Below are 26,090 nucleotides of genomic sequence, written 5' to 3' on the forward strand. Positions count from 1 at the left end.
CACCTCGCATTTATCTGAATTAAACTCCATCTGCCACTTCTCAGCCCATTGGCCCATCTGGTCCAGATCCTGTTGTAATCTGAGGTAACCCTCTTCGCTGTCCAATTTTGGTGTCATCTGCAAACTTACTAACTGTACCTCTTATGCTCGCATCCAAATCATTTATGTAAATGACAAAAAGTAGAGGACCCAGCACTAATCCTTGTAGCACTCCACTGCTCACAGGCCTCCAGTCTGAAAAAACAACCCTCCACCATCATCCTTTGTCTTCTACCTTTGAGCCAGTTCTGTATCCAAATGGCTAGTTCTCCCTGTATTCCATGAGACCTAACCTTGCTAATTGGTCTCCCGTGGGGAACCTTGTCGAACGCCTTATTGAAGTCCATATAGATCACATCCACCGCTCTGTCCTCATCAATCCTCTTTACTCTGTTCCCTTTCAAACTGTAGAGATAAATGAGCAGAAATGCATCCAATACAGCACCTTAAATTATATATATGTTCTGCTTGTTTGCAGTGTTTAGTCTGGGATTATGACACTCGTGGAAAGCATGATTATATTGGAGAGTTTTATACAACATTTGAGCAAATGCGGAAAGCAATGGGAGAAAACAAGGTAAATGATATTGAACCATGATGTTTTGTGAAGTGACTCAATGATTAATGGACAATCAAAAGGGTTAGTTCTTATGACTGTGCTGCAATGTGACTGCTCTAAAATATATAATATTTTAGTTCTGTTCTGTGCTTAAACTCTATGAAACTAACATTATTTGGTTGAATGTTTAAATTCATTTTATATTTGCAGCTTGTAGTAAAACTGAGCTGAATGGTAACCTCAAAAGTGTTCGGACTTTCTCTTATGATTGCAGACCCCCATCCTTGGTAGCTTATCTTCCCCCTTCTCCTTCTCCCATGATCTTTTGTCCATTAGAATCGGATATTAAAATCAACTCCAAATGGACAGAGAGAGTCATGTAGTAGCTCCCCCCTCTGTCAAACACCTTGGGCTCAGAGAAGACATTCAGTGCACAACTTGCACCAACCTTTGTCTCATATTTGGCCCTTTACTTCATCTCTGTATTTATGGTTCCACTGCACCAATGTCTGTATTTTGCTGCTGTTATTCCATCTGGATATGTACATAATGGCCACACAATTCAAGAAACTGCACTGGGATCATGTGAATCAAGGAAATTCAGCCCATATACTTCATAGAAAAATGAATGGTCAAGTTTTATTATTTGTTTTTAATGTTCTGAATAATTTTCTTTATTCAGCTTTAAATATTGCCTTCTGTGAAAGCATAATGTTTGCTGATGTTCTGTGCCACAGCTTTGCTATTTTCTCCAACCAGGAACCCAGTGAAATGTCTGCACTGCTTTAGGAGCTGCTGATCATGTCGTATTGGTAATGTCACTGAACTAACATTCCAGATTTCCAGGCTAATATTTAGCAATTTCTGTTTTGCTTCTGGGAACATGGGTTCAAGTCACACCATAGGAGATGAAATTTGATTTCAATAAATATCTGGAAGAGATCTGGTGATCATGTAACCACTGTTGATCATTGTGACAAGCCATGTGATTCACTAATGCACTTCAGGAAAGGAAATCTGTTGACTTTACCTGGTCTGGCCTACATTTAACTCCAGACCCACAGAAATGTAGTTGCTGGTTGACTGCCGTATGGGGCAGTTATGATAAGCAATGAATGCTGACTTAGCCAGCATTGAATTTTTAAAAATTCTGTCTTTTGCGCATTTCTGATTTTAATTGTTACATCATTGGCCACCATTTTTCAGTCATAGTGGCTCCAAATTCTCGAATACTGCCCCCAAAACTTTCTGTGTGTCTCTCTCTGTATTGTTCTCTCCTCCTTTGGAAGTGGCCCTTAAAATGCACCTCTTCTCATCTTTATATCTCTTAATATCTTAATATCTCAAGTGTAGGATTTGTGCCAAGCAACAGCAGTCAAAAGTATTCCGTGTTCTTTGGTGCTTTGTGCAATAAGCCACATTCCACTGTTGAAACTATGTAATGGAGCCTATCAACAGCTGTTTTGTAGTAAACCTATAGTTTGTTTCTATATTAAGCCATGGAGTTCCCATTTGTTAGTCAGTTAGGACAATAAAATGCCAATTCTTGCCAATTTAGGATCAAGCACTTCCTTTTTTAAATTGCTTACAATCTTTTCCTGCAAGTAATTGTAATTCTCAGTTGAGGTTATGGCCCCATTTAATTTTTCTGTATGTAACACTGAACGTTACAATATTTTCTTCCTGTTTCAGCTCATAAAACAGTTTGTATCGCATGGTCAGTATGTCACTAATCATTAAGAGACATATTCATGAGATCATCACTGTATCATAGCATGTGACATGATGGTATAAAAGTCTCAAGTGACACTTTAAGTCAAATTACTAGAAGCACACTCTTTTGCTCTAACCTAGATTTGCCCATCATTGTAATAGTTGTGCATATGAGATATCTATAATAATGTCTAATGGCACCTTTAATAACACGTTATTATATCATATTACGAGTGAAGTCATAAGCATTGCTGTATCAGGTAAAGATGCCACACTAGAGGCAAAAAAAAACACATAATGGCTAGTAGTGGTGGTTGGCCATAAAGAAAGGACTTTATGCTCTCAATAGTAGATATTTGGAAACCTAATTGAAGATGAACTAGATAATAGCTTAAGACATCAAAGAAATCAACAATCAGCAGCATCAGTTTCTAAGAGTGTAGATGGCCATATGGAGCTGCAGTAAGAAGACAAAACTAATTATTTTTATTAACATCTAAGTTCTTTTCAAAATACACAATATTTTGGGATTGTCTTAATTAAAAGTTAAAATGGCCGAAGTTACAATACAATCAAAGCCAAAAGAACCAGTGAATTCTGTATCTCCCATCTTAAAAAAAATAAGAGTCCCAAATGCCTGCAGTCCAAATGTTTAATAATACTGCAGTGGAACAGACCTTACAGCATAGCTACAGGGAAAATATATAGCTAGAAATGTGACCTTACACTCTAAGGATTACTTCTGTCCAGACCTCAGTAAGTTCTGCCATTTTCTTTCTTCAAATTGGCACCTTCTTTGGTACAGACTCCACTGAAGCTGAAACATAAAATTAAAAGCCCATACTTGTTTTAAACTGGTAAACATCTGGTCCTCAAACTTTCTTAATGGGACCAAGACCAGTAAAGGAGTAGCAACAACAAAAACACCAGAAAAGACTGGCAAGGACACTGAGCAATAAAGATCAGAGCAAAGCAAAACTAGTAAAAGAAACAAACAAACACGGCACTGTACTTTCCAAAGAAAAACCAAGGGAAAACAATTTATCGTGGGCTGGGCATTCGGTGATTGTTTTACTGAATGACAACTGTGCAGACAATGTATACAGTTTTAATTAACAGATCAGGCAATACATGATAGCCATATGTGATCTCCAAAAACTTTGCTTGCCGTCAGGAAGGAGGGAATTTTCCAAATTAACATGTCTGGTTTGTTGATGGATGTTCAGAATGATCCAGAAAAGGTCTGGTTTACACACTCCAACTCTTGCCATACAGACAGCAACTCCAAGATTCTATTGACCGGTTTGTCAGAAGATGCTGCGGCAAAGACACTAGTGCGACCTTTCTGGAGGGGAGCTCTCAGAAATGCTTATTGACCAGCTGACCAATGAGGGAGAATCTTTGAGCAAGAAAAAAATACCATGGCGTTGACTCATTAATTGAAGATACATCAACAAAGCACACTAAGCTAATAAAGTCTTCAACAGATGTGGTTCATCACATTGACCCAAAAGCTGTCCACCTAATCTCGGTATCTGTAAAGCATGTTCCTCACCACCAAAGGGCATTGGGCGTACATGGTGATGCAAGATCTCTGGTTCAAAGGGCCAAGACCACAAATCATGGCTGTAAAGAAAATATTAAGAAGGTGCACAAATGCAAGCACATTCATGTGGTTCAGAGACAAGCAAGCAAAGGACAGTTGTCAGAAATGACCATGCTTTCCATGATGTTAACCTCACATGCCATGTCAATGGTATAATGTGATCAGAAGATTATATAACTATTAGCATGAAAAATCCTGAAAAGGCAGGTTGTTATACATGAAAACATTAAAAGCTAGAATTGACATAGGAGCTAGTGCTGACATATGCATCCTGAAATACATGTGCCTTGTCAAATGGAACTTCATGGCACAGCCTATAAGAGATTATTTCACAGTGTATAATGGATCACCAATTCCATGCAATGGTGGAATCAGACTGCAGGACAGCACTTTAGCTCATCGTGGCTTCCTGAAATCTTCTGCCTGGTAGATTCTAATGGTCCAGTATTGTGGTCATTCATCAGATTCCAACCACACCCGTGAAATTGAAAATGTGCTCAGAATTGATCTGTTACACTTTGACCATACAGTGCTTATTTTGCTTATTTTGGCCATACAGTGATAAAGTCGGTATGTTCACAATAAATCACCTTCAAGAGCAAACTTGTCCTAATGTCAAACACATTATGCCAAGTTTTCAAGTCTATGTTAAACATGTGGCCATTGAATGCTCAAGACAGTTAGCACATGAATCTGTGAACTGGTCCAGAGATGAATCAGGATATTCGACTACTTGTGACTGAATGTGAGGCATCCCAAACACATCAACCCCAACTTCAGAGGGAGCCACTACATCCACACAATGCACACTCTTTGGAGTAGCAACAGACATGTTTGCAACGTATTCAGCAAATTTGCATTCTTATGATGGATTACTTCTCCAAATTTCCCATTAGCTGATAATTTAGCAACAGAATTGACATTTTGACTGTTATTTTCAGTTTGAGGTTTATGTGAATGGTGTCTGACAACAAACCATTTTAAGACATACTTACTAAGTGGGGAGTAACCCATATTACATAGTCATTGCAAGATCTCCGGTCAAGCAGCCTAGCAGATCATCTGTGATATATTTTCAAATCCATGATTATGAAGTGTTGTGCAACAAAACTAGACTTTTACTTTGTGTTGCTGAAATTTTCATGTTGCATGGTATGATCTCAGCTGATGTTATCACCGGACAAATCAAAATTGCTCACAATATTCCAAATATGAACAGACTAGAGCCTTATACTGTCTCAGCAGCACATCTCTGAACTTGATATTCAAGCCCCCTTGAAATGAATGCTAACGTTATCGAGTCATAGAGATGTACAGCATGGAAACAGACTGTTCGATCCAACTTGTCCATGCCGACCAGATACCCCAACCCAATCTAGTCTCTCCTGCCAGCACCCGGCCCATATCCCTCTAAACCCTTCCTATTTATATACCCATCCAGATGCCTTTTAAATATTGCAATTGTACTAGCCTCCACCACTTCTTCTGGCAGCTCATTCCATACACGTACCTCCCTCTGCATGAAAAAGGTGACCCTTAGGTCTCTTTTATATCTTTCCCCTCTCACCCTAAACCTATGCCCTCTAGTTTTGGACTCCCCCACCACAGGGAAAAGACCTTGTCTGTTTATCCTATCCATGATCCTCATGATTTTATAAACCTTTATAAGGTCACTCCTCAGGCTCCGAGGCTCCAGGGAAAACAGCCCCAGCCTATTCAGCATCTCCCTATAGCTCAAATCCTCCAACCCTAGCAACATGCTTGTAAATCTTTTCTGAACCTTTCAAGTTTCACAACATCTTTCCAATAAGAAGGAGACCAGAATTGCACACAATATTCCAAAAGCGGCCTAACCAACATCCTGCACAGCCTCAACATGACCTCCCAAGTCCTATACTCAATGCTTGCTTTCCAAATGCTGCCTTCACTATCCCATCTACCCGCAGCTCCACTCTTGCACATTTATGAATGGTGAGCTGATTGTGGTGGGAAGAAACAAACCTGACTTTTGTAACCAAGTGAACAGGGCAAGCAGCTCTCTTTGAGCATTCACATTGAAAGATTGTGAAATAAACAGTGATAGGGACTGAAGAAATTAGAACAGGGGAGTTCAGTGCCAAATCAGGTACAGCAAGAGAAGTAGTAAGGGAAAGAAAGGTTGGATATTGAGAGAGAGAGAGAGAGAGAAAGAGTGTAAAAGAGAATCAGAAAGAAAAAGATAAAATTGATTCATCAATCTTCATCACATCATTAAAAGGATCCTCAGTCTGAAACCACTTCACACTATTCAATTTATTTCAATAGTGACCAAGATGGTAAAATGCCAATTTGTGAAGCTAACAGCAGAGTGGTATGGCTCAGATAGTAACCTTTGGATTTTTCAGTAAAACTATCCATCTGGTACTTGCCTGTAGCACTTCTCTGTACCAGCTACTCATAAGTAACAGTGAAATTAAACAGACCTGTGTTTTGGTGAGAAGATCTGGGCTATTGTGAAATCAGAATCTTCTGTCGATCAGACTGGTGAAAGCAATTCAGTTGAATGGAATTTGTATGCTGAATTTCTGAGGTGTTGGTATTCAGAATCTAATTATTGTTCATCTGTTCTGGCAGTGATCAAATACTGAATTTGTATTCCACCTGACATATCAGCTGCTCATATTATGATCGAAACTGTTAATGGTATTCCCCATTGCTGGTTGCTTTGTTCAACTTGATATGCACAGTGAATATTTAAATTGGCTTCTTTCCCACTTCAAATGACACATTGCCTGTTTCGGTATGCATGGCAACCATTTTGTCAGCATACATTTCTAAATTCAAATATACATCACACATTTGAAATGTAATTTCAAATTACATTTACTTAATAGTACAGAAGATGTATTACAAATGCAACATTGGTTTATAGTATCATGTAGTAATCTGGCTAGGCCTTCTCTCTTTTAATCAGATCCATTGGGACTGTGTTAATCCAAAATATAAGGCAAAAAAGAAGCATTATAAGAACTCTGGAACTGTCATACTAAAGGATTGTAAGGTAAGATACAATGGTATGCAATAATCATGGACAAATTAACTTTTCCCCACAAAATAGTAACTATAGTTTAAAAGTGGAGGGAATGTTTTTAAAACAAAATTGTGCAGTGTTGAGCAAAACGTTCTGACAATAAACATTGTTTCTCTGTGAATAGTATGGATCTGCTTCCAGCTGATTTCACTCAGTCTCCTGATCTGAATTCGGGAAAATGTAAAACTTGGAAATCAGAATGTTTAATTTGTCTCGTGTGAAATTTCTAATGTATCTTCAAATACTGCTTAATTAAAAATAAAACACTGCATTAAAAATGTGAAAAACTGAGAAAGACAACGAAACACATTTATTCAACAGTCTGTGATTTTTGCCAGTAGTGTTATGAATATTATACAATCAATTTCTAAAATTATACAGAGTAAGATGTCATTTGAACAGCCATCAAAGATGAGTTTCCACTAATTTCTATCTTCTTTGTTAAATTATTTTATGCTATTCAGTCTTTGCAGCTACGAGAAAATCAGTTAGAAGTGCTATAAACTCCATTTAACATAGACTGCCTCAGCTCTATCATGACCTTTGGCTAGACGTATCTGGTTTCAAACAAGCATTCATAACCATTTCGGTACCAAATCAAAACCTTGTATTCCTACCTAAAGATAAACATTAAAACATCAAGATTTAAAGCAATCATCGTTCATTGTCATCATTCTCAAACATTCGTTCGTGATGAATTAAAAGCTACCTGTCAACAGGATTTGATCTAATCTGCATATATGACAAATATCAATCTTGTATACAGAATGACAGTTCAGGGAAGATGCCAAGTTATTAGTCATTGTAGTAAAATGGTTGAGTTAAATGTTTTTGGACTGACTCTGTATTTTTTGTGTTTTGAAGTTGCACAGGATTTATTCCTTTTTAGATTACATAATGGGAGGATGTCAGATTCACTTTACGGTAGGTGAACAGTTATTATGCTTTTAAAACTATTTCCTAGTGATGTTTTTTCTTGTCTCTGGAAGATGGATGATTGATAACTTTTATGTTGTAGGGTGTGAGTTTGCCAAAAGTTTTCATTTGACACTAATTATTCTCCTAAATGTGTTATAATGACAGCAATGCCTGGTTTCCAAGCCAAGTTCCCAATTAAAATGTGAAACGTTTGCATTTGGATTTATTTTTATAACATTTTATTTTTGAAGAGGAAAGAATGTTGAAAGGAATTGCAAAATAAAATTAATTCTGGTCCTTGAAATGTTGTAAAAGAGAAACGGCCATCAGACCCTAATATTGAGCCCATCAGACTTTCATTTCATTCCAGATGAAGGATATTAGTAATAGAAAGGGTTCTGTTGTTGCTGAATCGGCCAGTGAATAGTTACAGCTGAAAATGTGTTGCTGGAAAAGCGCAGCAGGTCAGGCAGCATCCAAGGAGCAGGAGAATCGACGTTTCGGGCATGAGCCCTTCTTCAGCAGCACATTTTCAGCTCTGATCTCCAGCATCTGCAGTCCTCACGTTCTCCTCCAGTAAATAGTTACACTATGGTATACAGTTGTAAGTGACTATATGAACTCAGTCACTGCAAAGCTATGACCTTATCATTCTGATAAATTGTGGAAGGTTTTGATGCATTTTGGTGATAGCTGTAGTGTAACTACAGGCGAACTTTACAATATTTTAGCAGAGTAATTTTTGTTGGGTTTTATGTAGAGTTTCCCTCTGCAAGGCCTAGCAAGTTTTCTCACACTATCTTCCCACACTTACCTCATTGGCTACTAACTCCTCAGTGTTAGTCTGATTCTACCACTTACCACCGCTGCTGGGATATGCCTAATTAGACCATTACCTCTGCACAGGTGCCACCTTGGAACCCTGGCTGTGCATCTGATCAAACATGGGCTTAGTTCACTCACAATGTCCTGGAATATCCTCAGCCCGTGCCAACACTGTGCCTCACATGTAGAGAATCATGTCAGAGATGAATGACTCTGGCTTTCCTCAGTTTCCCACTGAAGGGACCCTTCAGCTGAGATCTCTTCACATGGTTTCTGTTCGGTTTCTGCTACAAGGCCCCGTCTTTTCCAAATGTTTGAATTCTGGACTATCAATGAAATATTAGATTATCAGCAAACCTTTTGGGTGCTTCAACTGAACTTGAGGCTCCAAATTAGCATGTGCCATGCACACCTGCACATGTGGAGTGAACCATACCTTAATACCATCTCATCGAGGGTGTTAATACATCTGCAGTGAACATTTTCCAGAAATGTACAGAGCAGACAGATGACGGCAATCAGTATATAATGCTGATTTTACATTAATGATGCCTTTCTGGAACTTAGCGCTCCAGTGAATATTGTCTACAGTCATGGCTGGACTGATGCTTTATTTCAAAAGAAATATCTGTGAGACTGAGAATGAACAGAGGTCATGTAAAGCAGCACAAGCTGCTGGAAGGGGCAGGGACAGGGCCATTGCAGGAGTTCACAAAAGTGGAACAAATCTGTCCAATACTCCTTCCTGAACATCAGCACAGAACAATGAGAGAAGAGTTTTGGTTTTAGTAAATTCAATCTCCCTGGAATACAAAGTTAAAAATCACACAACACCAGCGTCGCTCCGAAAGCTAGTGTGCCTCCAATTAAACCTGTTGGACTATAACCTAGTGTTGTGCGATTTTTAACTTTGTACACCCCAGTCCAACACCGGCATCTCCAAATCATCCCTGGAATATGTAATCAACTAGAGTCAAGAGGGAGCACCTGGGTGTGTTGGGCACATCTGTTCCTCCTCCATCTCCTCGCACCTTCATTGCATGGAAAGAAATAGCACCCTTGTAATGAGCAACTGATAGACGTGACTGGTGGTGTCCTGGAGACAAACTACTGATTGATTCTTGGGAAAAAAAAGGGCAAGAACTCTGCTATGCTGCCTTGCCTTTTGTCTTTTGCTTTGTTCTTATCTGAAACCTTCAGATTTAAATTCCAATCCTCTGAAGAGGATTTTGACAATAAGAAATGTTGAATACCACATGCCACAACTTCTAAAATGGGGTGCCCAATGACGTTCATTGATATGAAATCTACCTCTGGGAGGAAGATGAAATGAAGAAAGAAGCTGCCCAGGGAACTCTATTTTATCAGGTAGCACCAGAGAAGAGCCATGGCCTGCTCCAACCTGTCAATGGGATGCATAGATCTCAGAAATTCTTGGTAAATGTTTCTGCAGCTCTATCTCTTCAAGTTATAATTCAATGTAGAACAGGATATCTGCCTTCTGCTAAAGTCAGGGCTCCAAAGGAACATCTTTTGGTGCAGAAAGATGTTAGTACGAAACATTTATTTGATCATTCATTCTGAGGAGGAACTGTAATCATTTCCATTATATTCTTTGTACACTTGACTCAATGACTACTGCCCTCCATAATTATGAAGTGCTTCAAGAGGTTGGTCATGACTGACATCAACTTTAGCCTTGATCCTTTGCAATTCGCCTACTGGTGCATCAGCTCCATGGCAGACGCCATCTGTCAGGCTCTACACTCATCTCTGGAACACCTGCATAACAAGGGTACCTATGTCAGGGCTCCTGCGTATTGACTACAGTTCTGCCTTCAACAACATAATTCCAAGCAAACTCATCTCTAAACTCCGCGACCTAGGTCATGGCTCCCCCTCCTATAACTGGATGCTAGACTTTCCGACACATAGACTGCAATCAGTAAGGATAGGTGACATCAGCTCCTCCACCATAATCCTCAACACTAGTGCCCTGCAAGGCTGCGTACTCAGCCCCCTACTATACTCCTCAGACACTCATGACTGTGTGGCCAAACTCCACCCCAACACCATTGACACCACCATTGTAGGTTGGATCTCAAACAATGATGAGACAGAATACAGGAAAAAGAATGAGTGCTTAGCAACATGGTGTAAAGACACCAATCTCTCCATCTACGTCAGTAACATGAAGGAGCTGGTCATTGATATCAGGAAGCAGATTAGAGGGCATACCCCTGTCTGCATCAATGATGGTGAAGTGGTGATAGTTGGGAACATCAAAATCCTGGGAGTGATGATCACCAGCAATCTGTCCTGGTTACAGTATGATTTGGTAACTGCTCTTCGCCATACTACAATAAACTACAGAGAGTCATGAACACAGCCCAGTCCATCACGCAAACCAGACTTCTTTCCATTTATTCCATCTATACTTCCCGCTGTCTCGGAAAAGCAACTAACATAATCAACGACCCCTTCCATCTTGGTTATACCCTTTTCTACCCTCTTCCATTGGGCAAAAGATATAAAAGTTTGTATACACGCATGAATATATTCAAGAACAGCTTATTCCTCGCTGTTATTAAACTTCTGAATAGACCCCTCAAGTTTTAAATTTAATGTTGACCTCACTCCCTGTGCACCTTCTCTTGCAGCTGTAACATTGTATTCTTTGCTCTGTTCTATTACCCTAATGCACGTTGTATGATATGATCTGCCTGAACTATGTGCAAAACATTTTACTGTATCTAGGTACATGTGATAATAATAAATCAAATCAAATCCAGGCAAGTCACTAATACTTCGTTTGCCAAGGTTCCCAAATAATAGTGATAGTACTCCCAAGGACTGAATGAATACTCTGTAAGTGGCTGCAGAATCACACGATTTAATCAGAGATCCTGGAACAAAGAACTCTTTTCAAATGGCCATATCTGTACCAACTGACAATGGTCAACGTGACATCAACAGAAAGGAACTTCACTCCCTGAGCATTGAAATGATATAAACACTCGTGTGCTTGTATTTGCCGCCATCTTTTCATCCTCAGGTACCAGAAAGCTCTTCCTTGTTTATTTGACAGTCTCTGTGAAATGAAGGCTGCCTTGCTGCTCTCCTAGCTTGTAACATGCCATGGCTGCAGCAGTGCAGTGATGCTACATTTAATCCAGAAATGAACTACAGGAACACTAAACAAATGCTTATTTTTGGCATGGAAATCTATACCCTACTCCTGTTTCAAGAATGTTGGCCTGATTTGCCCTCTTTAGTCTGTTGGAAGTTTTGAGAGTAAGTGTCCCAGGAGGAGGAAGGAGAGGCAGATGTTGACGACTTTGAAACAGAAGATCAGACACAGGAAGACAAAGCACCAGGAGCATAAACAACACCAGCAGCAGAAGTGCCAAGGAAGTGTATCAGTGAAGTGCCCTCACTGATCCTATTGCAACACATTGCCAGTAAAAGCTGTACCAAGAAGAAACAGTCTTTTCCTACAGCTATGTTTCCTGCTAGTTTCTAACATTGGCAGAACAAATTTATGCCAATCCATTAAAAATGCTACTCCTTTAATAATCCCAAGTCGGGTGTTCACACTGTTCTGTCAACAATGAAAGAATGCCCTCATACAGATTTTCCCATTTAATGCCAGTCCTTCCATGTGCTAACATTGTTTCCCTACCACCATCGTCACTTCCTGCTATCCTTTCTGATTGACCAGTGCCGAATCAGCATTAGCTACTCAAGTGGTTTTAACTTTCTGCTGTTGTCATTGGACAGTTGGTGCACACTGGCCACTGCCACTGTCTGATGTGCAGCTTCGAAGAATTGTCCCCTTAGTGTCATACTGAAAAATAAACTGGAAATCTTAAGATTTTTCTGAACAATTAGGCATCAGTAGATGGATTGAATTTTAGAAAAACTGCATTCAAGATTGAGTTCATTAATTCTATGCAACCTGTTTATAGATTTCTGTACTTTTTTTTAATAGACATTTGCTTCAGTGTTTCTTTTCCCTTTAACAAAGGGTTAATGCCTTAGATTTCTGCCGCAATAGATCTGAAATAGTGCTATTATTTTTGACATATTTTACATGCTTTTATTTAGAACATTGTGCATCAGTATGAGCTTCTGAAGGAATGAAGCAGCCAGGGCCTAGTGCTGTTAATTATGAATTGCCACCTTCTATTTTAGGTAGCCATTGACTTCACAGCTTCGAATGGAGACCCACGAAACAGCTGTTCCTTGCATTACATCAATCCCTACCAGCCCAATGAGTATTTGAAGGCACTAATCTCTGTCGGTGAAATCTGTCAAGACTACGACAGGTACTGTTAACCGTCTCCCAGAAAGCATCCTTAGCTCACATTACAGCAGCATGTTAGTAATAATGGTGCTCTTTAGTCTTTGTTGACATTTTTAATAGAGCTAAGCAATTGTCTTTCATTCGAACTGTACAAAAATAGTGAATACTGCATCTTGATTGAATTTTCTATGTTTGATTTACATGATTTGATGTGAAATTATTAACAAGCCAGTTTAGCTACTTAATGGGATAGAATAGTAAAGTTAAATTGAGGAAAAATTAAGAAATCCCTGTCATTTATTGAGAAAAATTGAATTTATTGGAACTGCTGAATTTAGTCACAATTATTATAATGTCTATCAGGGTGAATTATAATTCTGCAGCAACTAGACTAGTTTAAATATTTAGGTCTATTTAGAGTCAATAAGCTGTTTAATCCATGCATGAATTCAAGAAGGTTACCATTTAATCTAGATCCTCTGAACTAGGCTTTTAAAATATTTGGTTATGAGTGCTTAACATGTTTTCATGAATTTCCATTTTGGCAATCTTTATAAAGGTTGTTTATCTTAATGGATGACACATCCATTAAAATACAGGAAAAGGAATTACACAAATGATACAATTCCAAGAGCTGACTTTCAAAGGTCTCATTTATCACCATGATGGATAATTGTTTTTGCCATTAATGGCCAGTATGCTGTCATTGACAATTGGTCATCTCCTTCCCGTCCCCTCGCGAGACTAACAATGTCTTTGAGTTCCTCTAAATGAGTTTGGGTGGCACGGTGGCACAGTGGTTAGCACTGTTGCCTCACAGCGCCAGAGACCCGAGTTCAATTCCCGCCTCAGGCGACTGACTGTGTGGAATTTGCACATTTTCCCCGTGTCTGCGTGGGTTTCCTCCAGGTGCTCCGGTTTCCTCCCACAGTCCAAAAATGTGCAGGTCAGGTGAATTGGCCATGCTAAATTGCCCGTAGTGTTAGGTGCAGGGGTAAATGTAGGGGAATGGGTCTGGGTGGGTTGCGCTTCGGCGGGTCGGTGTGGACTTGTTGGGCCGAAGGGCCTGTTTCCACACTGTAAGTAATCTAATCTAATCAGTTCCTGGGGGTGTTCGGTATGTAGGTAATTAGCTGTAGTCTACAAGGGGTCATAGATTTCTCTACTAAAGTGAGACAATTGGTTACATAGATTGAGCAGCACTATTCCACATTGAGCATTGGGCAAGCAAGGAGGCAGATGTAACCAGAATGGGAATTGAACCCACACTGTTGACGTTATTCTGAACCACACACCAACCATCTCAATTATCTAACCTTCACTGGGACCTTAGGCCACTTTAAAGTTTCAATATGACTAAAAGCATCCTTAAGTTTCCAGTTCATAACTTCAGAGATGGCACATTCAGCCTAAAATCTACATTTCGGATTTTCAAAAAAATGCTTTAGGATTGATGAACCATTAAATAACAAATCTTTCAGATTGGATGTGGCCATGTTTTTAAGGAAACATTTAATCTAATATAATTTCTACCATCAAAGCATTAAGCATTTCTGTGGAAATGGTCTCACTGTCAATTATATATCCTGCCTACTTTTTATTCCTATTGAAATTTTACACCTTGCTGACATTGTACCTTCTGTCCTATATCTCCCAGTGTAGTCTGTTAAAGTCAGATTATACTTTTTATTCATATGACACATCAGAACTCAATGTTCATTGTAACTTTTATGGCAATACTTTCTCCTGAAGACTTTGGCCATTCTCAGAGGACTACATTAGGAAATATAAGATAAGCAGTGAGAGCTTGTGGAAAATTAACTGTTATTGGGGCATAGCTCAGTGGTTGGGTTGAGTGTCAGGGTCATAATAATGAGTTGCAACTTACACAACAAGCAGCTTTCTTCAAAGAGCAGTGTTCCTATCTATTCACATGCTGAATGAGTGATCATTCTGGAACAGTTACTTCACAAGTGTTTTATAACTCCTGTAGGATTCAGACTGACCCTCAAAATTGAATAATTTTGGGGAAGTAGCCATCCTTATCTATAGTTTGACATCCAGTATTCGGGCACTGTAGTGTGAGCAGATGGTTGCTTACAAATGAAATTCGAAACTGGCATCAAATAAAATTGAAGGAAGTGTTCAAAACATTATTAGCATTCACTGAAGGAACAGGGGGAGAAAGGAGCCAGTAAAATGAAGGGAAGAAAACTAAAGATGTGGTGATGTTTCTGCTGATGAAGTGGGGTTAGTGCTACATGTGGAGATCGTGATAAGGGCTTGCCTTTGTGCCAAACCATGCTGGCATTGTTAGAAGTTCTCAGTGCATTGCACAACCACCTGCCATGACAATTACAGGTGCTTTTATGCATCCTGTCTGGAATATCTATAGGAGACACCTCAGAGTGCTGGAGCAGTACCACCAACACTGCCTGCATAAGATCCTCTGTATGCACTGGGAAGACAGATGCACCAACACCAGCATCTTTGACCAGGCCAACATCCCCAGCATTGAGTCACTGATCACCTTTGATCAGCTGCAATGAGCTGGGCATGTCATCCGCATGACCGACACAAGACTCCCCAAGCAGGTGCTCTACTCTCAGCTTCGAAAGGGCAGGGGAGCCCCAGGTGGGCACAGGAAGCGCTTCAGTGCTACCCTCAAGGTCTCACTGGTGAAGTGCGACATTCCCACAAACGCCTGGGAATCACTGGCCCAAGACCGTGCAAAGTGGAGGAGAAGCATCTGGGAAAGCTGATTTGCCATAGGTGCAACTTCCTCTTTCTTTGTAAAGGGAATACCTGCCCAGATTAAGCCGGAGGTTGGATGGAGCTCCTGCTTAAAACCTGCCTCTAGTGGTAGGATGTTGATTAGGCTCAGTAATGAGCCAAGTGACACCAACTATCTACGAGTCCACAAAAATGTAATGGTGCTCAGAGATAAAATAGGAATTGCAAGGCTTTCCAATGAATCCCAATGGCTGGCCCATAGGATTTGCAAATGGCCTTCAGGTTGGGGTGTTCCTTGTTTTCCAGGTATTCAATGCCCAATAATAGGAAAGGGAGAGGCTATTGACAGCCCCTACTGAACCACCACCACCACTACCACCACATTCCTCGGCTCTAACTGCCATCACCACTGTCCCTCCAACAAACTCTTATTCTGCCCACATTTGGTGAGTTCAGAGATCCAGCATTAGCTGCAGCCTATGTTTCTAGTTGTGTTGGCAGAAATGGAGAGCTAATTAGCTGGCAGCGGATGGTGGCAGGATTTCTGCTGCCAGGGTCCTACATCCTCAGGGAAGACCCAAGCTGGCTAGTTAAGGGCCTGAGGAGCACTTAATTCAGTCACTATCTCCAACAAACACTGCTGGTTTCTCACTGATCTCCAACAATGGTGGTCCGAGAACATTAAATCCAGTCAAACATCTCAACATCTGGAACTTTGCAATGATGAGAAATGCAGAATGCTGCCACTTGGGTTAACATTAAATGCTCAACAACATCTTCTAATATACCCAAAATATGAAAACGAAGTGACCCAATAAAAGGGAAAGAAGCAAAATATACAGACTACAATAAACAGCATAGCCCAATTATAATTCGTTTATCACATATGGTGTCCCTCCTGGGCAAATCAAATTGTAACTGGGTTCTTCAGATTAATCAATTCCATTAAGCAAACATGTTTAAACATTCACTGCCTCGTCTGACAGAAGAAAATATATGCATTCCAAAACGCAGATAGTGTTTTGTTAATAATGATAATAAACAAGAGTCCAGAAATATTTCATGAGATTTAAGGGGAAAAATAAATTTGTTAGCTCCTTGTGTCAGCCTGCTATTTAACATAATTGCAGAATTTAACAGAGTGTTGTGCCACTTGCCCTGTCTCTCAACCCACCCCTTCCAAACTCCCCTAACCCATAAGAATGGTTTGTTCCAAACCCACAAACTTTGAGAATGCCTGGGCTGGAGCAATAACACGTGTTGGGCCACCCAGACAGGCTCAGGACTGGCCAGATTCTGTCAGAAATGGGTCGAGACTAACTAAGTCCTAGGATTTGAGAGTGGGAATGGATCAGGCAAATTAGGGAGGGGTGGGGATTGGACCGGGAGGGGAGAAACCTGGTGTAATATCTTTGACAAAGGGTGGGGAGAGGGTGAAGTATGACCAGTGTATGGGCCACCCTCTGATTGATGAGCTCCTCCATTTTCAACACAGCTAAAAAACAAACTGCACTTGCACTGCAGTCTGTCTCTACTTCTCTGGGTTTTCTGACAGTGGAGCTGGATTGACGCCCTCTAATTTTGATAAGGAGGAATTTCTTCAGCCAGAGGCTGGGGACTCTGTGGAACTAATTGCTACAGAGGGTTGTGGAGGCCAAGTCATTGAGGGTATTAAGACAGAGATAGTTAGGTTCTTGATTGATAAGGGGATCAAGGGTTATGTGGAGAAGGCATAAGAGTGGATTGAGAAGAATATCAGCCATGATCAAATGGTGGAGCAAACATGATGGGCTGGTTGGTCTAATTCTGCCCTGATGTCATTATAGTCTAGCTAGGCTGTTAATGTCGTCATCAGGCATAAGGTGGGTGGATACCTGGGCACCTTACGTCCCCTCACTACCCTCACGAACCCATATTATGGGGAATTGATCGGGGATGGCAGGAAAATGGTTGACTGGTTGCCCTCTGCACAACCCAAACTACACTCCCACTATCCCCCACACTCCCCCACCAACAGCGTCAATAGAATCCAGCTCTATGTGAAGTAAAATATGGAATAATTCTTGCTTGTTTCTGATTCCAAATGGCAGCAGAGTAGAACTCCTCAGCTGGAGCTCGTCCACACCATCTGTTTCCTTTTCTCCTTTTTTTTTCTCTGTTTTTTCTATGTTTTTTCTTCTCAGTGATTTCCTCAACTCACAAGCCTCATTGTGCACTTGGACTCGTGGTCTCAGTGTGGACCTGAAGTGGCGGTCTCTCAGCTCGGTGTGATGGCCTCTTGGCCCATCATGGCGGCCTCTTGCCGGCTCAGTGTGGTGGGCTCCTAACTAATTGTGATGGTCTCTCAGCTGGTCATGGCGGTCTCACGGCTGGTCATGGTGGGTTTGTGACCCATTGTGTTGGTCTCCCAGCCAGTTGTGGTGGCCTCTCGGCCCTTTGTGGCGATCTCCCGGCCCATTGTGACGGTCTCCCGGCCCTTTGTCGTAGTTTCTCGGCCAGACATGGAGGTCTCTTGGCCCGTTGTGGCAGTCTTCCAGCCTGTTGTGGCGGTCTCAGCCTGTTGTGGTGGTCTCAGCCAGTTGTGGTGGTCTCAGCCCCCAGTCTGTTGTGGTGGTCTCAGCCAGTTGTGGTGGTCTCCCAGCCTGTTGTTATGATCTCCCAGTCCTTTGTGATAATCTCTTGCCAGGTTGTGGAGGTCTCTCGGCTGGTCGTGGTGGTCTCTCAGCCCATTGTGATGGTCTCTCAGCCCGTTGTGATGGTTTCTTGGCCTGTTGTGGCAGTCTCCTGGCTGGTCGTATCGGTCTCTCGGCCCATTGTGGTAGTCTCCCGGCTGGTCATGGTGGTCTCCCTCTTCGTTGTGATGGTCTCCCGTGTGGACTGTAGCCTTGAAGTGATTCCAGAGTGGTCTCCCAGTCTCAATGGCTTTAAGGTGAAGCCGAGGACAGTCTGGAGTCCAGGCCTTGTGCAGACCAGAGGCTTGGTGCTGGCATGGACTGGGTTGGAAAGGGGTGTTATTCTGAATTTTTTATTTTTTTATTTTTCCAATTTATTCCTATGATTTATAATGCTGAACTTTATATTTCTTTATTTTCCTAATTTCTTTTCACTTAGAATTTGTACTTAGGAATCTGTGCCGAGATAACTTTGCACCTAAGATGGCGCCGTAAGTGGTGACTTGTAAACGTTTCACTGTACTCATTTAGTACATGTAACAGTAAAGCTAATTCTAATTTTAATTCTAATTCTAACATCAGTGGAATGGAGCAACAGTCCATTTCCTGCTCTTTCTCCAGTTCTCAAAGTTTTAATTCCATCGACAACCCACAAGTACTCATTTCTGTGAAGTATCTAGTATATTGTCAGTCTTGCACCAAACTATTAACTAAAAATGAATGCACATGGCCACACAATGTAAGGTGGAAGGAAATTCTTACCTACAGTATGTGAAGTTTGTACCAGCTGATATACATACATGATACCTAATCAAAATAAAAACAGAAACAAAATACAAAACTAGGGTAAAGAGAATAAAGAGAGATAATTGGTTTCATGCATTAAATTCAACATGTACCTCTTTAAGACATTATTTTCTACCAGAAGGGCTCTCAATTTTCTTGAGGATTTCTACATTCCCAAACATTAGATAATTTCCTGAGTTAATCCCACTCATTTGCTAGAAATTCATTAGAAATAGGTATGGTAGAATTGTTTCTGCAGCAATTATGGAAGTTTCTGCAAAGGTGTAAGAGAAGATAGGTTGAGTACATTGGTGTTTGTCATAGTATCATGATGAGTTGAACAGTTGACAAAATGTAAGTTATTGTTCCAAAATTGTATATTGCTAAAAGAACATTCCTCCCACAGTGTGTTAAAAGTAACGCTTAATGCTTTCTGCTTTCCAAGATATATAAATGAGCACAAAAGAAAGTCATCAGCTGAAGTCTAGTTTCTGTTATAATGAAGCTTGACATTGAGTCCTGGATTAAAGTTCAGTTTTATGGTTAAATTAGATTACTTTACAGTGTGGAAACAGGCCCTTCGGCCCAACAAGTCCACACCGCCCCGCCGAAGCGCAACCCACCCATACCCCTACGTTTACCCCTTACCTAACACTACGGGCAATTTAGTATGGCCAATTATTGAACCCGGGTCTCTGGCGCTGTGAGGCAGCAGTGCTAACCACTGTGCCACCGCGCCACCCACTAAGTGGTAAATAGAATAATCTGAAGATTCAGGGGTTAGCTGTTGCATGTACTCTGAGGCTCAGCAAAGGTAAGGAGCTACATTCAACAACACAACCAACAAATCTTTTGGTAGTGATGGCAGAAGATCTTGAACCACTAAGGATAATGGCTAATTAGGTAGAGGGTGATCCCTCCAGGTGAAGCCAGGGAGTGCACTTGAGGAAGTCAATGGGAAATCATCTCATGCTTTCCTACCTTAGTCAAATTGCTCATGGAAAATGAAAATTGGAGACTGCTATGAGCAACTAAAGTGGAAAGGACAAAGCTATGTGGCATGGAGAAATGAGAAGAGGACCTGCCTTTAGTCTGACTCTTGCTGTAAAGCTATTCAGCTCATCTTTGGCCTCAAAGAAGGTGACTACAAACTTCTATTGATATTCATGGTGTCAATTTTAACTTGCCCAAAGGCGGCTTAATTCTGAGTCAAATCAACGGGGTGGATTTTCTGATTGGAGGCAGTAAACAAGAGATATGTCTGTCTTTGGGTCAGTAGTTTGCTTCCATTGGAAATCTTATTGAGGGGGCAACCTTTAATTGATGGTGATCTGTCCAATTAAAGCTAACAGGGGATGCAATGGAAACTGGCTTCAGATACCAACAGCAGTCATCACTGAGACTGCTGCTTGCCCTAAGGGAGAGAGTTTGTGCCAAAGCAAGCTATTGTACAACAGGGATCCACATGAGGTGAAAATGAGGACTGCGGATGCTGGAGATCAGAGTTGAGAGTGTGGTGCTGGAAAAGTACAGCAGGTCAGGCAGCATCTGAGGAGCAGGAGAATCGATGTTTTGGGCATTAGCCCTTCATCAGGAATTCTTGATGAAGGGCTTATGCCTGAAACATTGATCTCCTGCTCCTCGGAAGCTGCCTGACCTGCTGTGCTTTCCCAGCACCACAATCTCGACAGGGATCCACATGGTACAGGGAACCAGAGACCTGGAAACCACTTTGGAGAGGGACATAGCATTAGGAGCGGATCGCCTTGCCTTTTGAGTATATTGCACGATTCAGCAATAATCCTGGCTGATCTGGTTCTGCCTTCAGCCCAATGTTCCTGTCTTTACTTCATAACTCTTGATTCCTTTGTCTTCAAAAATCTATCTAATTCGGCCTTGAATGGATTTAAAGTCCCAGCCACCACTATCTTTTGGGGAAAGAAGTGCCTAATTCTAACTCTTCTGAAAAAAAGAACTCTTCATTACCGTCATAAAAGGAGACCTCTTATTTTGAAAATATATCTTTTAGTTTTTCCACACTGGGATCCACACTATTCAACTCCCTATAGATCATATGTTTTGAGAAGATCATGTCTCATTCTTCCAAACTCCAAGAGAGAAAGCTCTGACCTGTTCAACATTTCTTCATAAGATGAGCTATAAGAGTAAATTGAGTTATCCTTTCCTGAAATGTTTAAGCATACAGGAGCAGCAGACATTGAAGACGACAAATGGTATATTAGCCTTCATAGTGAGAAGATTCGAGTAGTGGAGCAGGGATGTCTTGCTGCAATTGTACAGGAGTTTAGTGAGAGCACACCGGAGTATTGTGTGCAGTTCTGGTCTCCTTATCTGAAGAAGGATGTTTTGACTGTGGAAATTAAGCAGACAGATTCCTAGGATTGACATATGAAGAGAGACTGAATCAGCTAGGACTATATTCATTTGAGTTCAGAAAATGAAAGGGACCTCATAGAAACCTATAATATTTTAATAGGGCCAAATACAGGAAGGATATTCCTGATGACTGCTGAGTCCAGAATCAAGGATCACAGTCTAAGGATACAGGGTAGGTCTTTAAGGACTGAGGTGAAGAGAAATCTCTTTGCCCAGAGAATGGTGACCCAGTGGAATTCTCTACATGGAAATCTGTGCCAAAACATTGAATATTTTGAGGAAGGAGTTAGATATAGTTCTTAGAGATAAAGGGATAAAATGACATGGGGAGAAGGCAGGAACAGGATACTGAGGGGGTGATCAGTTATAATCACATTGAATGGTGAAGCAGGGTGAGAGGGCTGAATGACCTACTCATGATCTCTGTTTCTCAAAAAGTTATACCCCTTTTTCCAAATAATGAGACTGTCATAATATACAGATAATCATGACCTACTGTTTCACAAGCCATCACAAAATGTATAAATGTATGAAATCCCAATGAGACCACCAATTTCTCTGGCTGACTGCTGTATGTGACAAACACACTTCACATTAGTTTTTTCATTAACAGGAAATAACTATTTCTTATAATATAGTAATTTTAACAAGAGCAAGTGACAGAAAGGATTGTTAAACTATTATGATGCAATTTATATTATACCCCTTCAAAACCCCAACTACACACACACATCTTGGTTAAGACAAATGGTTTAACATATAGACTAAGGGAGGAAAAATAATAAAGACAAAGTAAACAAAATCCTGAAGGTCAAAATCACAGGATGGAATTTTTTTTTGATCTTTTAATGATAAAATGTTGTTTGGTGCTGCTTTTTAATTTAGTTCCTAACTGTTCATACTCCCATAGTTTTATCTATGTCGTTGGTACCTATGTGGACCATGACTACTGAATCTTGACCCTCTCACTCCAACTTCCTGTGTAGCCCAGATGAGATATCCTGAAGCTGAGCACCAGGCAGGCAACACAAATAATGAAAATAAAGCAGTTTGGTAACTGACATTGTCAAAGTTACTCAAATATATAGGACCGCTATCATTTGTTAAACATCAGAAGCAAGTATTTATGTATGAGTACAGATAAATGGGTGTTAGTTGGTTTGCTAGGAAGTCCATTCATAATTCAGTGGGACAGGAACATAAGATCTGAAGCTACATTAATGACTCAATCAAATTTTTAGTAAGGCTTCTTAGTAATCAGAGCCTGAATATATTTCAGAAAAATATTAAATGAAGGAGTGATGCACACTACCATTATGTGTTCTATCACAATGCTGCACTCATGGAGATGAATCTGCTAATGCAGAGTTTGCAACTCTAGATTTTTTGACTTCATTGCTTTAATTTCATTCACAGGCACTTTTACTCACCCATTCGCTCCCTTGCAGGGCTTCTTCCACTTAGACATGCAGGGACATGAATCTACGGACATCAGCAGACAATATTCATGTGTGTGAACCTTGACTGTGAATTTATGTGCGTCCTGTCTTTAAATTTATGTCCATATACATTCAGTTTCAGCACCTGTGGAGATAGGGACCTTTGCAATTTATTTTTCCTCCACAAGCCAAGGTCACTGAGTTAAACTCTAATATCACTACAGTAGCAGAAATCTGATAACTCAGTTCAAATAGTTCCGAAGACGAGTCATTAGGTTTGAAACAATAATTCTAGTTCTCTGAACACAGATGGTGCCAGATCTACTGATGTTTTGCACTGTTTTCTGTTTTTATGTCTGAATGTAGATCTGTGGCTTAAAAACACATAGGGGATAAACCTGCTGAGAAACCATATCCACAGAAGTCCATTCCCTTTAGTTTAGTGGGAACAGGAGAAATTATTGAGATTTGGTTCCAACCATATAAAATGCAAATTTGGATTTTAATCATTACATCAGCATTGATGGTATCCAGGATTTATGTAAATTTATTTGTTTTATTGGATTGCCAATATATTCATCTTGTAATGTTAACACTTGGAAAGAACATTAGCACAATGACGAGGAATTCAGAGACCTATAACATACTTTTAATTCCAACCTATTTAATTAGTAATTGCAGTCAGCCAGTAGTCTTTATGAGTAATGGAAGCCATTGTTTGAAACATGTTTTCACAGGTCAATGTGAAGCTTCATTACAGGTATTCTGGAAGGTAGTCTGTTATAAATTACGCAGCTTTGATTATACTGGGACTTGTTTCAACTTCTGAAAATGAATTCTTTCAAGCAAATTTGAATCAGGTCCAGAACATATGAACAGCACAAATGGTAACATGATGTCTTTAATTCAATTCAAATCATCAAATGATTTAATGGCACCAAAAACAGCTGTTTTGATTTTCATTTATGTTAATTCATAAATTAAACAGATTTTGTTATTTTTCCATTTTCTGCTGCTACCAAACAAAGCTCAGAATTACTGTCTTCAACCATCTGTGCTGGTAATTTTGTCACTTCATTCAGCCTTTTCTATAGCTGACGAGTGTGATTGCTTTTATTCACCAGTAAACTATTACACAGAAAAATTGAACAACTGAACAACGCGATTCAATACTATCTTCTATTCACCAAGACTTTGTAAAATTGAAATCTCCAGATGGAATTAATTATTTTATCTGGTTAGAAAATTGACCTTTCATTCTTTTTTAAATCTTGATTTTGATTTTAATTCCAATTGATGAGATTTGAAGTCCGAAATTGAGCTTGATGACGTCTGTAATTTGGGTGCTACACTGCCTTTAAAGCTTCAGTCTGTGGGGTGAATGATATTGTTTAGAATAATGATGAGGACATTAGCACTTGTAAAGGGAATGTTCACCAGAATTAGCAGCAGCAGCAGAGGAGGCAGACCAGACTGGCAAATGTCGTGCAATCTGACTTGGTGCCACTTTGGAGACCAACATTCTACCCAGGGCTTTATCTGAACCTCAGACAGCTGAGCACACATTCACAAGCATAAAGAACCCACCCTGTAAGAACTATGCAGAGATTTCAACACTTGTGAGATAACCATTGGTTGACTTCCTCTGACCTTCTGTGATTCAACATGTTTAGTTTTTTCTAAACTTTCTTCAAGTTGCATAGATTTGCAGGGTGTGGTTTGGTGTATGCTGAAGGACATTTTAGAGACTCCAAGACTTCTGCAGAAACTTCTTGCTCCCATAGATGGGTGTACAAGCAGGCATTTCCCTCAGAATACAGTATGGCTTAGAGAATGAACATAGGGCACACAGCCAAGAGCAAACTGCTAGAAGAAAGGGTGGATGGGGTGGGGGAGGGGCAGTGATAGGAAGAAGGACACCCAGAAAGAGCTGAAATGTGCCCATGGTGTTCATGGAACAATTCCCCTACCTGAACCTCAGGAGAGAACAATGGGCAGAATTTAGAGCCTTCAGCTGGAGACTGGGGTGAGGTGTTTAATGAGATATGCAATGTTGTGCATGGTTCCTGCTACTTTCTCATCTCATGATTGGCCTACCCATCCTGATGCCATCTGAAGCCCTTGTGAGAAATTAATAACAACTTCTGGATTTCATCCTGCCTTTTCTGATATTCACCCAGTTAGAGCTTGATCCACGACTTGCACCAGGATGGCTGTATCCACTGAGAGGCACCCCTACTGCATGTCCCCCCTCCCCACCAACACTAACCAGTAAACCCGGTTCTCTTCCCTCCCCCCTCCCTGCAGCCCTCAACTTGGTGTCTCTCACCTGTGACCTGGTCTCTTGCTGATCCTGGTGGCTGCATGCTGGCTGGTACCATCATGCCCGTTGGCACTGCCTAAATTGGAGAATTACCAGACTCTTGGATGGCAGCTCCTGATGGATGAGGCTTCTACCTCCAAAGTCCTTACTCCTTGGCACAGCTTGCTGCTGGCCACTAAAAGAACTGACATTTGACAGCTTTCTTCGCAGGAGGCGAGACTGTAAGTGTTGGAGCACTGAGCAGTTAGGGAAATCTCTGCTGTCGCTGAGCAATTCACTGGGTGTTCCTTTTACTGTGTGCCAGGAGCCAAGGTTGAGCAGAGGAACTGCTACATAGGGGGATAAGGGTTGGTGGTGTGAGGTGTGATTAGGGAGGGTGAAGGGGGCAGGGAGTGGCGGCGGAGAGCTCAGGGGTGGGTGCCACTCACCAAAAAGCAGGTAATCTTGCTGGGCAGGCATTTTGCTGAGGCTGAAAGAGCCTTTTGCTGGATCAGGGAATTTCATCTGCTGGGGCCCTTAGCCAGAGGATGGGAGGAAAGAGGGCGTTGAAGGAAGCTGCAAGAGATGACATGAGCATAAGAAAGCATTGTGAGGGTTGTCAAAGAAAGCTGCAAGTGGGGTTGGGGTAGAAGAATGTCCTGCAAAAGGGGCATGGGGGAGAAAAGGAGGCTGCAAGAAAAGTATGGGAGAGTAGGAAAAGAGAG

At 40.8% G+C, this 26,090-nt stretch overlaps 1 protein-coding gene across 1 annotated transcript in view; it reads left to right on the top strand.

Moving 5' to 3' along the window:
- cpne7 (copine VII) overlaps positions 1 to 26,090 on the top strand; it is a 147,659-nt gene that overhangs the window by 96,142 nt on the left and 25,427 nt on the right. Inside the window, exons 8-11 of the mRNA XM_043706786.1 lie at positions 518 to 616; positions 6,871 to 6,957; positions 7,852 to 7,911; positions 12,925 to 13,058. Of these exons, the coding sequence (XP_043562721.1) occupies positions 518 to 616; positions 6,871 to 6,957; positions 7,852 to 7,911; positions 12,925 to 13,058 (380 nt within the window). The remainder of the gene's footprint in view (positions 1 to 517; positions 617 to 6,870; positions 6,958 to 7,851; positions 7,912 to 12,924; positions 13,059 to 26,090) is intronic.

The sequence above is a fragment of the Chiloscyllium plagiosum genome, chromosome 17 (genome assembly GCF_004010195.1).
Source record: "Chiloscyllium plagiosum isolate BGI_BamShark_2017 chromosome 17, ASM401019v2, whole genome shotgun sequence".
Classification (NCBI taxonomy): domain Eukaryota; kingdom Metazoa; phylum Chordata; class Chondrichthyes; order Orectolobiformes; family Hemiscylliidae; genus Chiloscyllium; species Chiloscyllium plagiosum.